We start from the raw sequence: 21,554 nt of genomic DNA, 5'->3' as shown, positions 1-21,554 counted from the left end.
GAGAATTGATTGAAAAGAGAATCGGTCTAGCTGTCAGGCAAGGTTGCGTGATTCGCTGTTTGAGAGGCCAGTCACCCAGTAACTACATGCAACTATTCAGTATTTGCCAACGCAGTTAGGGAAATGACCTTTCTGTGGAAAAAAACTTTAAGAAGAATAGTTTCTACTAAATACCGGAGCACACAAAACTGTATCTGAGCGATCGTGAGGAATATTGCACCGGGATACCAAAAATAACGGATTATTCCTGTGGATAATTCACTGTGGAGAAACGGCCAAGATATTTTTACCACCGTTTTACTTATTTGCTGAAATAACCTTTGACAGTGGTGTGCATTCCACTCTTCTAGTTCCTAAATTCGAACTGCTTTACGCGTCAAAACTTCGTGTGTGAATCAGGCGTATGCCCATGAAGTTGGCAGTGAAACTAAGTTTATAACATTACGCTGTTCTCTTGACTGTCATACAAGGAACATTTCCGGAAGTCATCCCTAAGTGCGCCTTTGAAAACAAATTTCTCAGGAGACTTGGCTGACTAAACGGTAGCGTAAACCGTTGGTAAAAAAAGCTCGCGCACGTGGGGTAACCGAGTTAATGCCTTGAATAAACACATACACACGCACTAAGGTGACCTTGATGATAGAATCCTTGGATTAACATCGTCTCGTTCACGTTTCCTGTGGAACAATACAATTATCAAGGTTAACAGCTCTTCGACACAGCTGTTCGCAGTGCGCTAGGAGAAAAAAAAACCATCGGAAGCTATTGTGATAATCATACGCTCCATTTGTTGATTCGCGACTCGGTTGGCTTTGTACTCCTGCGGCGATGCTGGAGAAAAAGTCCGTGTCCGGCGTGCACCTGACGCCGAAGGAGATGCAAGTAACCAACCTGTTGCTCCACGAAGCAGACGAGGAGCCGGCCGAAGAGGAGGGAGTCGCAAGGCGGGAGGAGGAAGAGGAAGAGCCGCCGACGACGGAGCGACCTACCAAGAAGATGCCGGACAAATCCAAGACCCGGAGCACCTCCGTGGAGACGGCGGCTGGGGTTGAGCCCTCGACCTCCGCCGAGGACGACCCCGCCGTCAAGATAACCTTCAACCCCGGGCCGGACATACCCATCATCGCCGGGATGCCGGACGCGGAACTGTTGGATGAGGAGCAAGCGGATGAACCGGAGGGCCCGCGACGCCGCTGCACCGACCTGGTCCCGTACACTGGGCTTCCAGACTGGCACCGATCAGAGACACCGGACAAGGTTGTCCCGGGAGAGATGGTGGGGTCCTTCATAGCCCCTCCCGGGATGGCCTTCTCCGCTGGGAAGGTCCCGACGCCCAGAAAACCCGCGTCCCTTGCCGCGCTGGAGTTCGAGACCATCTCCCCGCGACACCTAGCGTCCCTCCCGCGTGGGATGGGCGCCTCCTCGAGGGATCTGCCGGCGCCGAAGATGTCCTTCCCCGGTAACAGTGCCCTCGTGGGCTTCATGGAACAGAAGAGGTGCAAGTCGCCAGCGGCGAAGGTGTCGTTACCACCGCCGCCGGCCATCACAGCTGGCCCTGTCGTGGAGGTGGGACGCCTCTTCAGCCCCGTGGGGGAGTTGGGGAGGGAAGGGGGATTCCTGTCCCCGGTCCCGCGCCAAAACGGTCCGTCCTCGGTGATACCCCGGACCCACTTCGACCCCTGCACTTCCCCGCTGTCCCCGGCCAACAGCGTCGGTGGGGGCGGCGGCGGTGTGTCCCCCTTCTCGAGGGCTCTGGGGGGCGGCGGGGGGCTGTTCCCCCGCCTCCAAATGGGCAACTCCGTCCCCTCCTGCCCCCCCTCCGCCGCCGGATCGAGTTGTCTGGAGGGCTGCGAGTCGGCGGCCGCCACTCCGATGGAGGGATCCGTGCCGGAATCAACGGCCGAACTGGGCCGGGAGGATAGTGCCGTCCAGCTCCCGCCGGGGGCAGGGCCGTCGCCTCCGCCCAAGACCAACTCCTTCGTGTGGTTCGAGGATGAGGCAGGGGCCGGGGAGAAGGCGAACCAGAGTGCGGTGTCTCCAACGGGGACAGCGGGTGCAACAGGTGAGTCGACTTAACACTTTTTTTTTGTGATATTTGGATGAGAGTAAAATGGGAGTAATCATTTTAGCAATTATAACACTTCGTGACTTCCACAATTTATTTTCTTAAATCACGCCCGGTTTAAAATTTATTTAAAAAAATTGAAACCGGCCCTTAATAAAAAAAGTTTTGGATGTAATGATGTGTTATGATTGCTAATATGGAGCCCTTCACTACGTTCAAGCTTCAAGATTCGTTTTATGGGAGTATTCATTGCTTGTGTCTACACCTTTTCAAGTGTTTTTTGTTCAACTCAAATGAAGGATTTTTTTCGACAGCCGATCATTTTTCGAAAAGTGTTTTCAGCGAGTAATATTACAAGATTGAGTGTTCCAACCTATAACTTCAGTCCATTGTGTGTGTTATTAATGTGAAAATACTCATTGCTTATGCCGTTCCCTTCTCAAATATTTTATATTCCACATGATTGATGATTTTGGAGATGGGGTCGATTTCATTGCGTTTGGGGCTTCTTTTTAACATCCCTTTCAAATTAATATTATCACTGGATGAAGTGTACTTATATAGAAATTTGGTTCATTTTGTAGTGCGATCATGTCTACAACCTTTTTTGGAAATACGCATTACTTGTTTTTCACCCATTGCAAATATTCTTCTTTGCACATATTCTTCTGTTTCACTTGAATAATGCATTTTTAGAGAAGTTTCATGGCGTAGGTGACTCTTTTTTTCGACGGAAATTCTCTCGAGTATACGTAATTGAAACTGGTCTTGTTAATTGGAACAAATCTAGTGTATCTAGTACTTTTGAATTGATAGAAAACATTGCATTTCATGAATGGATACGATTTTCTACTGTTTTTTATGCCAGATTAATTACTATTAATTATTTTTGAAATCTTAATGCCTATTCTGGTCAATTTATCAATAAGGATATATTTTTATCTTTTTTATTCGATGGATATCCTCTATTAGTGTGAGCTTTCCTTAAATATTCTATTCTTTTTGCCAATTTTTTATTGTATCTATACTTAGTTATTCCCGTTATAGACACTGCAGCTCTCTTAGCTCGTTTTTCTTTAATTAGCATTCACAGTAAGTGCATATAAGAAATGATTCGGTACTGTTGTCGTCACTAGCAATAACGCCGTTCTGTACATAGCTAAAAATCGTTTATTTTTAATTAAATTGTTATATCATTTACCGTTTCAGTTTTTTGTTTTGTTTTCAGTCTTCTTTTTTTAAGAATTTTTAATTTTTTTGTAGTAACGCCTAGCCGCCGTCCCCTATTTTTTTCTTATCGATCAGTGGCATACCTTTCTGTATTCTAATATTGTTCCATAGTAATTCGGAGTGGCAAAAAATTATCTCTCCAAGCTAACACTGTTAATTTAACATCATTTTTTTTACAATTCTCTTGGTATTTTCCATTACTGAATGGATGTTACTAACACTTTTGGTGTAAGTACATGGTTTCCCCTGTCTGGATTTTAAATCACTATATATGAAACACAAAATATTCAGCAATATTTGATTCGCGTTTGAAGTAAAATGATGACCTTATCTCATTTTCCTCCATGAGTTTTTTTTCATCAAACGCGATGTACTAAAGATGTCGATTTAAAAATAAATAACCTTTACCTTTTTTGCTTTCCAATCAGTTTTACTACTCTTCAAGGGCGTAATTATCGCTCATCTTAACATATTTCCATCTGATTTAAGTAATCTGGTATTTTTGCCACGTAATTAATAATAATAGCCGCAATATATATTATTATATAATTTTAAGTTTCATGTGAATGGCTTGCCAAGGACAGAATTTTGAGGAAAATCAGACGTTGTCCTCATTTTTGCAGCCTACATTTTTCCTACCTGATCATTACGTTCGGCCTTTCATAAAGAAAATAATCCGCGATATTTTTCATCCGGGATAATTGGCCAATATTGAGAACGCGATAAAATTTTCAAGTCTGCAGTGTGTGCATGATATTTCCTCAGCTATAGTACCTCCCTTTTCTATGATAAAATGGTAGTGGGTTTTTAATTTAACCCCAGTAATGCAACGTTTCTGATATCAGCGAGTAACTTGCAAAGTTTTTCCTTTCCTCTACAATTTTCTCCTGTAAAACGTATTAAGCTATCAAAAAAATTACTTCCATTTTCCTCATTCTCCCGCAAGAGCATATTAGGAATGATTCGGGATTGTCTGTTTTCTGTCGATTCTCTATTATGATTCGATTTTCATCCATTTTTAATATCATTTACCGTTTCTATTTTTTTACATCAGTCTCATTATTTAGGAATTTATAAATGTGTTGTTTTTGCGCGTAGTTGTCATCCCCTATTTTTTCTTCCGGAATATTAGCATAACTTTTTGTGTTCTATGTTATTCCAACGTATCAAATGGCTGTGGCTTTTCAATTTAATACCATTATTGAAACGTTTATGAACTGAGCGAGGGTGCTGTTAAGTTTTTCCTTTCTTCTAACGCAGAATTTTCTTCTGTAAACGAAGTAAGCTATCATAAATTTACTTCCATAAGATTTTTATAATGTTAATTAGGGTGCTATCATTGCATTGATTTTCATCGATGATGTGATACCAGTAAGCGTTGGAAAATGTGTAGAATAACACAGGTGCCTGTCTTTTAAGTTTACCAATCTTAAACGGTAGTTTTCCGCAAATATTTGATACAGAGTAGTTTTTATGTTTGTTCATTTATTTATTTCCTCTCCTTAACATAGGCTGGATTTGGATTATAGAGAATAATAATTTACTGATTAATAGGTAAAACATCACAAAATTCCATGGGTTGCCCTTAGTGGTCTTATCGTTTTTTTTTGGCACGCATGTTAACCAGAACGGTTAAATGAATTGTAGCCTAGCTGCACATTCCAGAAAGATATAAAAATATCTCTTAATAAGATCAAGGTTGGTATTCGCTGTTTTTTTATGTATTTATACCCTCCGCCCTCTCCCGTCAAAGGCGTCACATTTTTGGACAACTGCCTTCGGAGGTCTCTCATCTCGAACGCTGCTTGTTTAGAGTGACAAATCCTTTCCGTTTCAGTGGGATGCTTTTAGCCTTTATCATTCATCTCATCATGTGCTTCCCCCATTGTTCGCCCCGATGAAATGAGAAGTTGTCGCTCTATCGCCTTTTGAGTCGTTAAACTTGTCCAGTGTCAAAAGTCATTCGTCAGTGGCCCGTGACCCACTTTTTAGGTGGATTGAATGAGGCCAAATCACTTTTTTTCTCTCCTTTTCCGCGGAGTGCCGGTTCTAACCAAATCACTTGCAAAAATTTGTATTTGGAGCAGCTTTTTCTTTTTCATGAGATTGATTTTTGCCGATTTTTCCCGTCTTTATAAAGGAATTTGGAAAGTTCTAATAATTACTCGATTGATCTTGTGAAATTTAGGAAGAAATCACATTTGCCGGTAAGGTTTTTTATGAACATCATCATAGTGAATTGGTTAATTTAGCGTATATTTTTTCTGTGTTGCTTTAAGTAGATGTATGCATTAATTTTTATTTGTTACAGAAGTTACATTCATTTTATTCATGTCGAATGTGATCTCGATTTAGAAAAAATTGAGATGTTCGTGGTAAGAGCACAGTTTCCTCTATCACAGCATATTTTTTATTTTACTTATCCTTTTAAAGAAATGCTTGAGTGATTAGATGCTGATAATAACTCTCACAATTCAAAAGCAGCATTGAATCTGACTTTTTTTAAATCTCGCGTTTTAATGGCTCTCATTCAGCGTAGAAGTCCCTCTTTTAGGCGAAAAGAAAACTGTATGCAATGCAATGAAACTTAGAATTAAATTTCGTCTGTACCTACCTGTCAAATTAGTCGGTGCGTGTCTGAAATGGGTTGGCATGGTCTGCCATGTACTTTCCGCGATACCTTTTCTCTCACGCGCATTTATTGGCTGTCCTTATTCCCCGGTAAAGTTATACTACGTACACAGTCGCGTGTGGCACGCGGGTTGCATAAATCTCGCCGTTATTATTCCCCGCGCGTGCGAGTCATTTTACGTCCACCTGCGAGTTTCTGGGTTAAGGTTAATGTTATTCCGAGATTAGTTAAGTCATTGTTTCAGCCATATAATGTTCACTTCTTCCTTAATATCCAGAATAGTCTTATTAGCACCTTTCACGAGGAAAGCAGAGTTGTTTTTTTTTATAAGGGATGAATATGTTAGTCACATTCACTTACAAATACTAAATGGAGTTGAGACGGAAGATATTGCTGCCATCTCATCTTCGCAATATTGATTTTTTTGTGGATATTGCATGAAAATTCATGGCTGTCAATTTCAATGTGCCTATTGTGGCAAGGGATGACATGTTTAAGGAAAACTCTTGGGGATCAGGCATCGGTATAGGAAAGAAGTTTCTGAAAACTTGAGAGAGACGAGTAGGTAAGCGTAGACCCAAGTTAACTAGAAGTAAGTGAAAAATAACTTGAAGTGTGAAAATAATGCTGTTGGAAATTGTTCTATTCAAAATAAATGCAAAATAGGTATTGCGTAACGTTGATTTCTTTTGTGTTACTCAACTCGATGAAAACAAGAGATAGCAATTTTGAACACTAAAAAAATATATTTTCGGCTTAGAGTAGGCTAAAAGGAATGAAATATCTTTCTTTCTATGGGTAAGAAGCTGTTTGTTGATGAAAAGCCGTCGGTGATTAAGGTCATGCTGAGTTACTTAAATTTCAATGATAATTCTCTGGACTAGATGTGCTATTTAGACCAGCAAAAGATATTCACCTTTAAAATTTAAAAGGTGGTGTCATGTGACAAAGGTAGTTGCTCAACCATTGCTGATTATATTTATGATATGTATACATAGCAAGGGTGTTTCCATGGGAAGCTAAAAAAATTGTCTGCATCCAGGATTAAAGGATTGAACCGTAGTCATGTACTAATAAGTTTTTTCACTCATCGGTATCTTAATTTGAGATAAATACAGAAAGGATATTGCATTTTATCGATTGTTTATCTGATTATCAAATCCTTATGATTCATAAATTGGAAATGAGCTGATGCCTAAAATCAGATTCTGCGTGTTTTCTGCTAGAAATTTTCTTATTTTTTCGTACGCCTTTGATTATTTTATTATATTGAAGCGTGAAATAATTACTTTAGAAATCAGCATAACGTAGTTATGGACGGCATTTGTTATTAATCATTCATGGATAATTAGTGATAGGATCATTTATTAATTTATCTATTTGACTCAACTTTGAGAAAATTTCAGTCCATCACCTCTGCATAAATAGTGTATCTTAGCCATGGGTGGGATTTATCCAAGATTTTCTGTTGGAGTGTCCTACATCAGAAACCATAGCATAGGGGGCGTACGTTCGGATTGCAGTGACCTTCACTCGTTATAGTCTGTGAGCACGCGTTGACCGCGAGCTTCTGTTTACGTGACCCCTTAGCGTGACCCGACATTGGGGGCAGTTATCGCGTGCCTTTTGGCGGTTCTTGAATGAATTTTTTGTTTCTCTTTCTTTGATGGAGTGAATTGGTTTCCGGAGATGGTCTTCGATAATATTAATAATTAAGCTTCCAGATTACTCATTTACTCACAGTATCCCTGACGGCGTGTACGTCGAGGTTCGTAAGTTCCTGGCTAGTTAAAAACTTAGTTTTTTTCTACTTCAAAAATTCCCATGAGAGGAAAGTTGATGAGTTGAGTGAACGTTACTACTATTGCAAGTCCTTAAGGCTCTCGTCTTTTCAAATCCGAACCAAACTTGTAGCATAATAGTGTATACGAAATTGAACTCGTTCAACATTGTTATTGCTTATATGGTAGTTTTCTCTTTCTGCATGTAGACCGAAACGATTAGAAACATTTTTCTGGGATTGTAAGACATAGGAGAAGATTTGTTTTCAGCAGACCATTTTTTTTGCTCTTCTAAAACAAGAATTGGCTTTTAATATTTTATGGATACAAGGTCATCATCGGTAACCCCCAATGAAAATTTTTTCAATATTTTTATGTGTAGGTGAGGGCATCTCTTCAAAGCTTCTCTGTCGATGCCAGAAAGTTTTTTGGGAATTCAGAAGCTACCTAAGTATCGATTGTGACAGTTAATTTTCTGAAAAAACGATAGTCTTGTCACAATATTTTAGTATATCTTTTCATAGAAGTCTTTCTATTTTACCTCAGCAGTGCTTAAATTCAACCTCTGAAAACATTTCACCGTATAAATGATGTATTTTACATCTGTGCTTTAAGTTAAGAAAAATGCCCCTGAAATTTAATAGCTTATAAAAGTGCGATCAAACTTGTAGATCATTTGAAATTATTAAAGATAATAGGCATTCTGTGTGAAAAAATGACTGTTGAACTCGCTAGCTTGATATCGAGGCGGAAAATATTCCATTTCCAAGAAATAAATGATGCAATAACTTGAATTGTCCTACGGATGCGCGTGGAATCGTGAGAAATTTCCGTTTAATTTGAGTCGTCTGCAAATTCGCACTCTTTTCGCTGTTATTTTCCGCTTAAGAACCTTGGCAGCGGTCTTAATTTTTTTCTTCTCTCTTATTTATACCCAATCAACGAATTTACGTGAAACGAATCGTAATGATACCAGGAAAAACGGAGCATGCCAACGTCGTTGTTCCTTGGAGGATATAGAGGTAATTTTCCTGACTCATATGGAATCATATAATGATTGATGGAATAATTTTAAGATTATATATAAGATGGTAAAGCCTTGTGGCGGTTTCAGCCCACACCTTCTGAAGCGGATGATGAGATTTCGTTTGGTTTTCATCAAACATTCACGTTGGGCACTTAGAACCGGTTTATAGTATATGGTTAGTTCTGACCATAAAAGAATATAGCTTCAACTTTACCTGACGATGGCTGAAACTTCTGGCTAGCTTCTGTATTACGTCAGAACTCAAGCTAACCGGAAATCTTAGACACCGTCAGGTAAAGTTAAAGGCTGCATCATCTTATGGTTAGCGCTAGCTAGACATTATGGAACTGGCCCTCAGTGGTTTATTAAATGCGCGCTGTGTCGTGCCATCGTAACCAGAATACAACTCTCGGCGGAGATGCTCTGATCCATGATCTCTATGAGGTGCCGAGGAAGCTTATTTTTAAAAGTAAAATTCATGTGTTAAAAATAAAAAATAAAAATTTTATATGCATAAGAATTTGGAATCGAGCGAATATTTCCTCCTTGGTTAAATCTATATTCAATAAGACCATGCTCGTGAACTTTTTGGCTATGGATATGTTTCAACCATTAACAATTGATTGAGCATTATAATGGGCCCAAGGAAAAAAAGTAACATAAATGATTAAAATTTCATTTAGTCAGCCATCCGATAAAAAATATCTCAGGCCCCAACACTGAGTGAAATTACTTTTAAAATGAAAAATTGACATGGCTGCATTAAAAACCTCTTAGATACCTCACCATGTTTTATTTTCTATCTGCCAGGCATAAAACCTCAGGCTTGAGTATTCTCCTTGGTATTGGTCTGTGAATTTATGTAATCCATTATCATATTCATTCGAAGTAAATGCTTTTTGGATTTTTTTATGGATAAGACGTCGGTGGTCAATCGTTGTTTATGCTAATTTTCGCGATTCGTCCTTGGACCATGAATATACTGTTGGGTAATTTGGTTTGACCTATTTTCGTGCGTCCATTTCGCCGCGGTTGTCCGTCCCCCTTGGATCGAGGTGACATTTCCACCCGCTTATTTCGTCTCCTACGAAAGGCATAATTTCTGTGTGTCGGGGACGATTTTATTCTGTTATTCAACGTGTTAGAATTAGCATTTTATTCGATTATGATCGTGGCCTTGAGTAGGGTAGGTGAACATGTATTTATCAATGGGCTCACGTCGTTTGGAACTGAAGGATTGGATTAATATATTAAGTTCTTTGTTGTGTCGAAGGTTACCAATGTCTCTGGATTCATCGCGTACATGATTTCCCTTGACTACTTTAAATCAACAAAACTGTAATAGACGTTTGCTATAACATTAATTTTTTAATTAATTTTGGAATTTAGGTGTTGATAAGAACCAAAAAAAGAACATTTTCTCCAAAACGATGAGAAAAAAAAATGAAACCAATTGACATTGCAGGAAAAATAAAATCTCCAGATGTAATAACGATTTTAGAAGAGCAGAAAGTTGTTAAACGAATTCGGGGCAACTTATTAAGTTATTTATCAGATCGAGACCAAAGTAATGTAACAACCTAATAAGAGGGAACTAGTGGAAATATCACATCACATGAGGGACTGCCTCAGAGAAAATGAAATTAGTGAAATGCAGTAGAGCTACCGGTTCGGACGAAATGCCGTATATAAAGTGAAAGCATCGGTTACAGTTGGAATGCATTGGCTTTGTATTCATGTGAAAAATGAGAAAAATTCTTGGGAACTAAGGAGCTGTGATAAGATCGTATTTAAAGAAGGTTATAGAGACGTAAAACGTATCGATTAGTAGTCATGTAAGTCAATGCATAGAATAATAATCAACTAATTTTAATCACGAATAGAAGAGATTATGAGTGAAGATCAACATAGTTTTCAATAAGAAAAGGACACAGAGACAGACACACAGTTATTTTTTCTGTCAGTATTTAACGGAAAACACGTTTGGAAAATGATAAAGAATTAATAGTACTATTTCTTGACTTAGAAAAAGCCAACGACTCTGTTTTATGAGCTCCTAGTTACAAAAACTTCAGAAGTTGTTGACGATATCTTCGATATTAACTGCATTGAACAAATATATCTTGTGCATGAATGTTCAGTTTGGAGAAAACCGAGTGTTTTGAAGTTGAGACGGGTAGTGTACCTCAACCAATCCGTTTAATAGTAAACCTCTCTCACGGAATCCAAATGCCATCCCTGGAGTTTCCTTTAGAGCGCATTGGGTGCGATGCAGCCATTTCTTTTTTTTATTTTTTTAAAGTACTTTCATTCAGTGTTGAGGTCTGGCATATTTTTTATCGGATGGCTGACTAAATGAGATTTTCATCATGTATGCTTCTGTTTTTCCTTGGGTCCAATCTAATGCTCAAGATATTGTTAATGGTTGAATGTTCCCAAATTTGCTCAAAATAGACATTTGACAGTGAAAATTTGGAATGCAAAAGTTGTGCATTTAGATGCCACAAGAATGCATTTAAGATCTTTCCACACACCCTCTATCGATAACTTTTCCATGGCTTTCATTGTAATCTGATGCATTTACAAGAAAAAATAAAACATGTATGGAACTAACCAACGGTAAAAAGTGCCTATGCATTCCACGAGTACATAATTTGCAATAATAGTTTTAAATCATCGGAGCTAATAAATCCATCTATTTGCAACTAATAAGATTCGCAGTATGAGAATTACACTAAGCTTAGAGCAATTTTCCCCCTGATGGGAATCATTGCTTATTTAATGACTTGGACCCTGTCTTCCATGAGGATATATGTAAAGGCTCATTTCATGTCAGCTTGACTTCGATTTTTTGGGAAGGAATTGGATAATTAGCTCGAATGAGTTACAAAATTTACGCTAACCCATTCTATTATCTGTTTCTGTGGTACAGCAACGAACCTACTTCTCACTTTTATCACCCCCAGATGAGATCAACGGGATTTTCTGCAAGTGACTCGTAGAAAAATATGACAATCACATTCCTTCTTTCCTAGGTTCATATAGAAGAGGGTAGAATGTCAGGAAACATGCTCAACTTGTAGTGTCTTCTTACATGTAAGGCGTTCGAAATCAGTTCTTTGCTTGAACCGTGTATTAAAATGAAAGGATTTTCTACATTTGAAATTATTCTTTCTCTCAGGTGAAGCTGAAATAATGTGTGGAATAGGGAAGAGTCATAAAACTGGTTTTTCTGTTGAAGCGGTATGGAGTCATATTACATCTTTGAAATAAGAGCTATTTCTCCCAAAGTAAAGTTATGGGAGTATTACTTATATTCAAAACAGTTGGTAACCTAGGAATTAAAATGATTTCAATCTTTACTCTTTATTTTTCCCCAAATTCACGAAATGAAACACACGATTCTTTATATTCTTAGCTCCACACAACTGTATACACGTGTGAATTCGTAGCATGCATGCTCCTTACACGGAAAAAGCAAGTAAAATGTTAATTCTAAAATTAGGTGAAATAATTTTAATGTGTAATACTTATAGCCAGTAATATTTATTCGAAAGGCACTGCGTTTCAAAGTGGCGCTGATAAACGTGCTTTTAGAAGTGTCGACCACTCCTGGAGAGGAAACCGAAGCGAAGTAAATGTATCTAAAAATAAACGTCCTTAATTATACAAACTCAACTCTCGATCCGCGGATGATACGCGTGGATTAACTGCCGGTTTATCATAAAAAATCTCCTATCCAAAGATGAAAAAATGTAAAATGTACGATTATTACTGATTGTCGTGATTGATTTTGGTGATATCAAATACATTTTACAATCTGTCATCATTATCTGTTTCCGCTTTTTCGCAGAATTAAAGTTGTAATTTTCTTAATGGCGGAGGACACACTCGAGACGATGCCATCGTTAGTGGTGTACGGGGATGGAGGGAGGACTTTATCAGCTCAAACCCCTTCTCTAAAAAACCCATTTGGATTCTTCTTATAACTCTAAATACATTTTCATCGGAGACCCCAGCAATGAGAGATTACGGAGGAATAAATTTATATTAATGTGTATCAATATGAGAAATATTATGGCATATCTATTTACTTCATACTATCTACTTTTAATTATTTTTTTAATAATTGACACAATTTTACAATAAATTTACCATAATAGATAATTTAATTAATAAATAACTTCGTTGTGGAGTGCAGTAACCATTATTGTCAATTAAATATTAATAAATTCAATATATCGTATTCTTGCTTCGGTTGTAGTGTGATGAAGAATGACTACTATTTTTAATAACCAGCTTGGACATTTTCTCGTAATCACCTGGTGAATAGCTAGTCATATTACATGAACAGTATGAATTCCACGCAATATGAAGCCTATTATGCTTCAAATTCATTCTCCGGTTATATTCCTGGTTATCTCGTCATCAATACCCTTAAGTTTTCACGATACTACGGGCCAAATATATAAGATATCCATTATAACTCGGATATCGGTGTGAACTAGCGGTTTTCCTTCAAAATCGCATTTAAAGACATGAGGTATTCTCCTCCCACCCGGTGCTTTAACCAACTAGGCCACGAAAAGGTGAGGTTAGAGGAAATATTTATAGCCGTGTTGCCACCCGAAGTGGTATCGATTGCGACATTTCTTTTGGCGCACTTCTGGGTTCAGGATTTTTCCACGGCTGCTCGTTTCACCTCCGTGGCCAATCGCGGAGTATTTTTTTCCTCCGTTTGGTGCATATTATATAGCTGTTGGGTTTGTTGGCATCTGCCACGTGTTTTGTTTTCATGTCAAAGGGCTGAGGATTATCAACTGTTGAGTGACTTATCCCTCGCGGCTCGCATTCAACGCCAGTGAACTGATTTTATCCATTGTATATCGTGATTTCTGTTTTCATATTTGGTTTACTTCTCTACGCGAGTAATTTCGGAAAAAAACTGTGTGAAACTTTATTCGAGGATCATAGTTTCATATGTTCTCAGAATAACCATCGAAATAACGATTCAACCGGCCTCTTGATTATGTGCCGATTCATTGTACATTCCTATTGAGCGTTCATTCCTCAGGAAAGCTTGTTTCAGATTATTTGCCATGAATTTTTTTATTGTTCTTTATTTTTGTAACAGTTTCATCTGATCTTCGTGTAATTGTACTGATGAAACCCCATTAAATGAGCAAGCGTGAAATACGTTTATAGCTCTTGTGCACCGTAACATATTTTTCGAACTTGTTTGCTCTCAGTATCACTTATGCGGTCAATTGCTAATGAATCAGGCGTTACTTTTAATACTTGTAACATTTATTTTTCTCGTTTATTTGCAGTTTACTTAATTTTAATTCTTCAGAGCTAAAATAAGTTCATTTTTCATTGCGATTACAACGGTTTCCATCCAATTGCTTCAAGTGTTATTGTGACTTGGTAACGTTGTAATTGTTGATTTCGTGTATCGGAGCCACCAAAACTCTGATTTATTTGGCTATTTATTCCTTGTAATCGCTAATATTGATAATTTAACTTTCAATGCACCCGAGGATGTAAAACTGTAGTCCTGTTGGCGCCTTTCTTTAAGAGAATGCTATTGCCGACACTGGGTTTATCTCCACTCTACCTCTCTATCTTCATCATCAATCCTTTTCAATTGCAAACAATGACTGAAGGTGGCTGGAGAGTTAATCAAATGTCTCCTCGAGTCCGTACTATTTACTACTTCTATAAAACACTAGCTCCATGTTAGAGATGAGAATAGATATTTACAAGTTGGGCAAACATTTTATTGATAGATGTTTTATGCATAAAAACTGTGGACTCTGTCTCGGAATGCTTTACAATTTTATTACATCTTGCTAGGAAATTGTTTCATTTGTAATCGAATCATGCAGTCATTTTTGTCCGTAGCGCTACGTGTAGAGATTGAATGGAATATACATGAATTGCAGTCGGTGACTTGTTAATATTCGCTTTTATCCTAGGATACCATAAACTAAACTTAGGAGATTGAGTTGGTGTGGTTACTAGTATTTTGGCTTCCCACCCCGTGGGTCTAGGTTTAAATCTCGGCGGAGGCACATCTTTCATAGACCGCCCGATCCTGCTTGACTGCTTTGAGGAGGTCACTTCAAGCACAGCGCTCCGTCCGTCGGATGGAACGTTTATCCGTGGTCCCCTTGGCGCCTTTCGTTAAGAGCAGCCTAATGCCAACGCTGGGTTTCCCGCCACCCTTCCTTCCCTAGCCAATAGCGCCAATGACCTTGGCTGTCGGTCGCCTCCTCCAAATACCATATCATAGTAAAAATATAATACAATCAAATACATGCGCAAAGTTTCTCACAGGTATTCATAGTTCAAAATAAACACTCTGATAGCTTAGATGATTGCCTCAATAACGATTTTCCTAATTGGAGTGATCAATATTAAACTATCGACTTGAAACCATCGCTAATACACAAATGTCACTGCATATATTTTTAATATCGTATCGACATAAATTTGAAATTGTTATTTTGACACGTTGGAAATAACAGAGCGTGTTGTCTTTGGCTAAAGAAACCCGAACGAAAGAATTCTAGAGAATAGCTACGTTAATAGTTAAACGACAGAATACGTCCGCTAATTGTCAAATCCGAGTTTTAAAACCAAGATATATGAATGCATTAACCCATTCAGTGCAGATGACAGCCAAGGGATGTCAGATGAATGGGCGTAACGGGCACTATGCACTTCCCTTTCGACTTGCTTTCTTTTCTCCGCTCTGCAATTGGTTTCTAGCCGTCTTTTATTGCGGTCCGTTTCCGATTACTTAAAAAAACTTTTTCCTGCGGTTTTCGGAAAATTAGCGTTTTTTTCAAGATTTTTCAAGTGATAATCACTTAGGGTCGTTGTTTCACAGTTTTTTTGTGGTAGTTGGTCCCAGAGAAATCGGATTTTATGAAAAAAATATTGTTATATACCTAGTTTTTGAGTTTGTCAAATTTTTTTAGTAAGTTAACTACACTCCTAATCGTCTCCTCCAATTAACATGTCCTACCCAACGCCTGTGAAAATGCGAACTGAGATTTTGATTCGTCGGAAAGTTGTTGCCAGGAAGGATGTTGATTAAGTCGGGTGAATAGCAATTGTTTCTTCTCTAAATGTAGCATTCGACAGAGGGCAAATGATGATGGACTCGAATCGATGTTTGTTTGTTTCCAATGGCTCTTTTTGATGCGGCGTGTTTTTGTGGTGGCGTTCGCGGAAGTAGGAAAGGGATTCGGAGGGGTGAGGGAGAGAGGGGGGAGGATGTTTTGGGATTCTTCTGGACCGGACCCCTCCCTCCCCCCTCTCTTCCGCGCGAACAGCTGTGCGCCTCCCCTCCCCCCCACCGCCGCACGTCTGCCGTGACACTTCCCCTCCACCCCCGCTGGCCCCCCGCCAGCATTCCTCCTGTCTCCACCCCCATTTCGCCACCGAATGCAAGGGAAGGAAACCTTCGATCCTGAAGGTCGACCTGTCGAGCAGCTACTCGTCCCCTTTTGAGAGCCCATCCTCGCTTCTTTTTTCTCCCCGAATCATGATTCTCTTTCATCTTTCAGCGGTTAACTCGTTCGAGACTTTAGAGGTTACATTACCAAATATGAATTTAATGGTAAAATTTTCTACGGAGAAGTTTAATCCAGACCCTATAAAAAAGATGATGCAAGAAGCATGAATCTCCGAGTGACCAGGGATTATTTTTGTTTCCATTGACAGTAAAGTACTCAATCAGTTATTCAACCAGAAAGTTGGTTTGAGTTGGTTGAGGGTAGAGCTTATAATCGACAAAGTCACGTGCGTGAATGCCAAAGGCCCACCAAACCAAAGGTCGCGGGTTCGAGTTCCGCCTGGATAGATTGCTCTTATTCAGGACATGGATGTTTGTGGTGATCATCCATTATTATTTGTTGTAGCCCCACGATGTAAAGGCTAAATGGTGCTGTTTTCAGGGCGATGAATAGAAATAAAATAAATAATTTAATAGATTTCCCCCATTCGCGGTAATGGGGGTAGGGGAATTAGATTCCTTGGATCATGGTGTTGCTTGCAGTACCATGTCCTGGGTCACCTCCCACATCGAGGATTTTGATTTTGTGGGTACCAAAAGATTCTCTAGGAATTTGAACCCGGGACACATCTGTCAGCGGCCAAGCGCTATTCCTATTAGGCATTAGAGGACTTTGTTATAATAATAATAATTTCTTACAAACCCACTTTGGCCCTCTTTTTTTTTCCTACTCATTGCCTCTTTCCTGAATTTTAGAATTAATCTCGATGGAGACCTTTGTGATTGTGTTACGAAGATCGAATTTACTTTTAAAATTCAGGACAGGGAAGTTCAAGGGGAAAAGACGGAACTGACTGAATCCGTGTTGGGGTAAAGGAATGTGTCATACTTTTGATTTCGCGGAAAAGAAATAGTATGGAGAACCAAGGGCTTCCTTTTCTGTATTACAGTTGGTTTTCGCAAAATTCCTTACACGGAGACTTTCCTTTCCCTACTCTCCAATAGCTGACGCTCCAGCCTCAAAAATAATTGCCCAACATTATGCGATATGGATATAAAATGAGTCTTTAGTTCTATTGTGTGATGCGGATGGCATTACTGTAAGTCTTTCACCATAAGTTAAAGGTGGTGGGAGGAGTGGATTAAGTGCCTGACAGCTTCTAACACTGAAATGTCTACCTCACCTGGATGTACTGTTAGAAAAAGATTATTCACTCAAGCATATTGGCTCAAGTTCCATTTTCTAGAGAAGTATTTTTGGGCCCAGAATAAACAGCGAGGCGTCGCAATTGGCCGAAGTGTGTCTTTCTTTGGGGGTGTAAATAATTGGTTAAGTACTTTGGCGGAGTTAAGCCTTCTATGCATCCTAAAAGATGATCTCTAAATTTATCTTTCGTAACAGCGGAATTGAAAGTATCGCATCATGCCTCTTGAAATCATTTTAGTGTGGAATGACGGATGGATATGAATGGTTAAATAATGGTTTTTCGCTTTGGTAATCCATTCAATTTGTCATTGCAATTGAGATATTCTCTGGGATTTATTTCATAATTGTTCATTATTTCCCCCCGACTGTTTCCTACCGATTCATTTTCTTGTTTCCACGAATATTGAATGGAAATATCATTATTGACAGAGCTCTCCGCCTTTTTGTCTTTATGTATGGAAGCTTGCATTTTTTTTATAAAATCGGTTGGTTCTTCCTTTTGCTTTAAGCACTTTTTTTTACTGTTATGGAATTATCATTAAAAGGAATTTCATCCAAGTCATTTTCATATTTGAATTCATTGGATAATACCGAGCAATCATCGGAGTGAAGTAACTTTAACAAGTTCTGGGCCTTTAAAATTTTACATGGTGAAGAAGCCGTTGTTGTTCTAAATTAATCCCCTCCCATGTGTGCCATAGCAGAGTTCCATTTTTTCCGATTCCCTCTAAAAAAAAGTTTAATTGTGACTATGAACATTTCAGGAATCGGCTTGTTGTTCATATTTTTGGCTGTCGCTCGGTATTTTTTTTTGGTCAATTTCTCTCTCAGAAGATCAGAATGGAAAGGTTTTGGAGCACGTGTTGTTTACGTGAAGGAGTTTCCCCGATTTTTCGTGGCGCTCGGCTTAATTGCTCCATAAATCCGCCTTCTTTATTTGCCGGCGTCTCTTGCATTTCCTTCGCTGTGATGGGCGGAAGCGGCCCCCGCTTCATCGGCTCCCAACGCGAATCCACGGCCGTGACATTCGTCGGCGCCTTCCTTGTAGACGCAGTGAGTGCGTCACGCCCCTCTACTTTGTCACTCCCGTGCCTCCGGTCGGCTTTTCATTACTCTGGCCTGTAATTATCATGAAAGGAATTTCATCTATGTCACTTCCGTATTGAAATATACCCTCAAATAAAAGTGGGCAAAATGACATCAATTATTAATTTATACAGATAGTATTCAAGCACCCATACAGAGGAGGCGAGTTGCTCTGATGCATCGAGTCTTGTGTATATTATAATTTACATTTTGAGCGACGGATCTACGCTTTTCATCGTAATATGCCGTCACAGAAGAATAACACCTTTGTTGGGCCCATAATATTCAGTGCAGAGACAAAATATGTTATTTCGAGGTTTTAATTTGGTTATCCAACTCTTAGTTTATATTATCATTGGAAATTTGGAATCATGGGTTTCAAACTCTTTTTCTTGGTGTTGTTAAGTTGAAATATGACTCTGGAAACTGCACCGCCTAGTTTCCTCGTTTAAGTCACAATAATTATTAATGGGAAACTATAAAGGGTCTTCAATTGCCATGACGACTATTTTAAAATGGCAAATCCCAAATATTAGCTCGAAAAAGAATATCATTTTCTATTCGCAAGAAACGAAAATGGTTGGTATTGACTGATTTTCTTAAACAAAATTGTACACTTCTGTTCTTCAGTTGATTGGAAACTATTCTCAATTTAATATTCAGGAAAATTAAAAGTGAGCGCAAGAAAAAAGCCGAGATATCTTTCCACAAGGTGTTGGGCCAAACCGAATTCCATGCACGTGTCTATATTGCTCTCTTCAGTCATGTTAACTAATCTGCTGTCAGTGGAGGTGCATAATTCATTGTGACGAATCACTCGTGCCACACGGTGACCGTTAAAAATAGCGCTCCGTAGCGTCCCCTCATCGAATGGTTATCCTCTTCATGCATCGCCCGTAATGAGTTGAATCGTCTTTACCTGGATCACTGCACTCGTCCGATCGGCGCGTCGGTTATTTCGAAATATGAACGTTGCCTTGAATTTGAAATTGGTACTTGAAAAATGTTATTATGAGCTCGGTCCTCGATTTATATTATGGTATCCGGAGTTTTTTTGTCAAATGTGTTAGGGGTAGGGCCGAAAAGAAAGCTTATATTCTAAGATGGTGATTTACGTGCTTGGTCTTTGATTCAAGTGATGTACAATAGTAAATTCCTTTCTTTAAAATGTGTGCAGTTCGGGCCGAGAGGAAATTGACGCCGTGGATTTAAAAAAAAAACACGAGTCTATCCAGCGAAGTTTGTAGACGAACCTTTTTCTGTGAACATCTCCAAAACTATCCGAATCATCTCTTTAATTTTTCCCCGTAAAGAGCTATTTTACTCTATGTAATTCTCATTCATGGAAAAAATCGAATCTAAACTACGGTAGCCACAAAAATAAAAAAAATCATCCTAAATTCCAGTTTAGTTCCGTTTTGTTACGATAAAATAATTTTAGGAAATGGGGGCATATAGTTGTTTCTTCCAAGTTATCGTATGATTCATTAAAAAAATATATTATCATGCTAGGCATTAGCTAATTTTCATTAGAAACGAAGTAATTACTCCCTCCTCCGCTCTTAACCTACGTATTCCGTAATATTATTTATACGACGGAGTGCCTTGGTAATTCATTTATATCACATGCATTGGTAAATTGCAATGTGTGCCTTGTGGGGTAAATTGCAATATTTATCTGCTTATTATCCGAGAGATGACCTTATTACCGCTAGTATATCAGCAATATGCGAAGTTGGACGCTCACAGTCGGTAAAGGTGGGCTAGGTTCGGGGTAATGTGCGGAGTTCGGACAGTCGCGGTCTAAGCAGCTTTGGGCACTGTGCGGAAAACGGACGTTCTTATCTGCCGAGGCAGGTAAAATGTGCGGAGTGTGGAGGTGCCGCACAGTAAGGCCGGGATCACGAAGTTGCCTCCTCGTCGCATGCGGCTGACACCTTCGGTGAGGCCGAGTGCCAGGAAGAGGGAAGGAGGGGATTGACGCAAAGCGCACGCATTTCGCGGCGTTTATTTTCGTCTCCCTTGAATGGCTGCTGTGGCCGCCCGCCGCCTGGCCTTAACCTTGCCCTTGCATTGTGATTACTTCCTTCTTTATTCTTTTTCGTTCCCCGCCAGAATCAGGAAAATCTCGTCGAATGTTTTGAGAGGCGCCGATCCTGAAAGGATCGTTACCGGCTCGATCTGTTTAGACAGGACTCGGATTGTTAATGGGACTAGTGTTGTACTTGTAACCTAGTGGCTAAGTTAATAAATGAATGGCAACAACATATCATAAACGTAAACAGGAAATGGAATTTTATTCGTTATTTTAGCGCTCCTTTTTCCAAAAATGTGCTAGACCCGAAGATTCATCCTTTCTATCAAGGTCACTCCTAGAAATTGAACAAGATTAGATTTCGTCCTCTCTACCACCCATTGTAACTATATGTAGCTACGGATCATTATGGAGAAACAAGTTATGTATCGCCAATGTATTTTTCTGCGTTAATTAAGTACGACAATCGGAGCAACGTACCCAAATATCTTCACAATCAGGAAGTTTTCCAGACGGGTATGGGTTAGCATGAGTTAATGGGAGAAACCATGAACGCTAAAATATACCGTATGACATGATGGATACGGATGCATGAAAGCAAAATTGAATCAGTTCCAATTCGGATCAAACATTTGAACCAGTGACGTAGCCAGGAATTTTGCTTGGGGGGGGGGGGGAACCAGAGGGGAAAATTTTGGAAAAACAGGGTACTAAGAAGGGGAGTACAAATATTTATTTATTTATTATCAACTTCCCCTTAAACAGCACCTGACGGCCTTTTACAAAGAGGGTTTCCAATATTAACAAAGTAGGTACAACACAAATGCCTGGATAGGGATCACCTACCCAGGCGGGATTCGAACCCACGACCTTCGGTTTGGCAGGCGAGGACTTTACCCCACTGCCACCGAGGCCAGCAAATTAATTTCGATTATTAACACTTTTAATAATCGAAAAAACTTAATT

General features: G+C 39.3%; 1 protein-coding gene across 1 annotated transcript in view; it reads left to right on the top strand.

Moving 5' to 3' along the window:
* Positions 1-743: 743 nt before the first annotated feature.
* The window catches only part of LOC124170522, a 47,327-nt gene continuing 26,516 nt past the window's right edge, over positions 744-21,554 (top strand). Inside the window, exon 1 of the mRNA XM_046549301.1 lies at positions 744-2,062. Within this exon, the coding sequence (XP_046405257.1) occupies positions 829-2,062 (1,234 nt within the window). The 5' untranslated portion in view covers positions 744-828. The remainder of the gene's footprint in view (positions 2,063-21,554) is intronic.

This window comes from Ischnura elegans, chromosome 1, assembly GCF_921293095.1.
Source record: "Ischnura elegans chromosome 1, ioIscEleg1.1, whole genome shotgun sequence".
NCBI lineage: Eukaryota > Metazoa > Arthropoda > Insecta > Odonata > Coenagrionidae > Ischnura > Ischnura elegans.
This window is presented reverse-complemented; position numbering and strand designations above follow the sequence as displayed.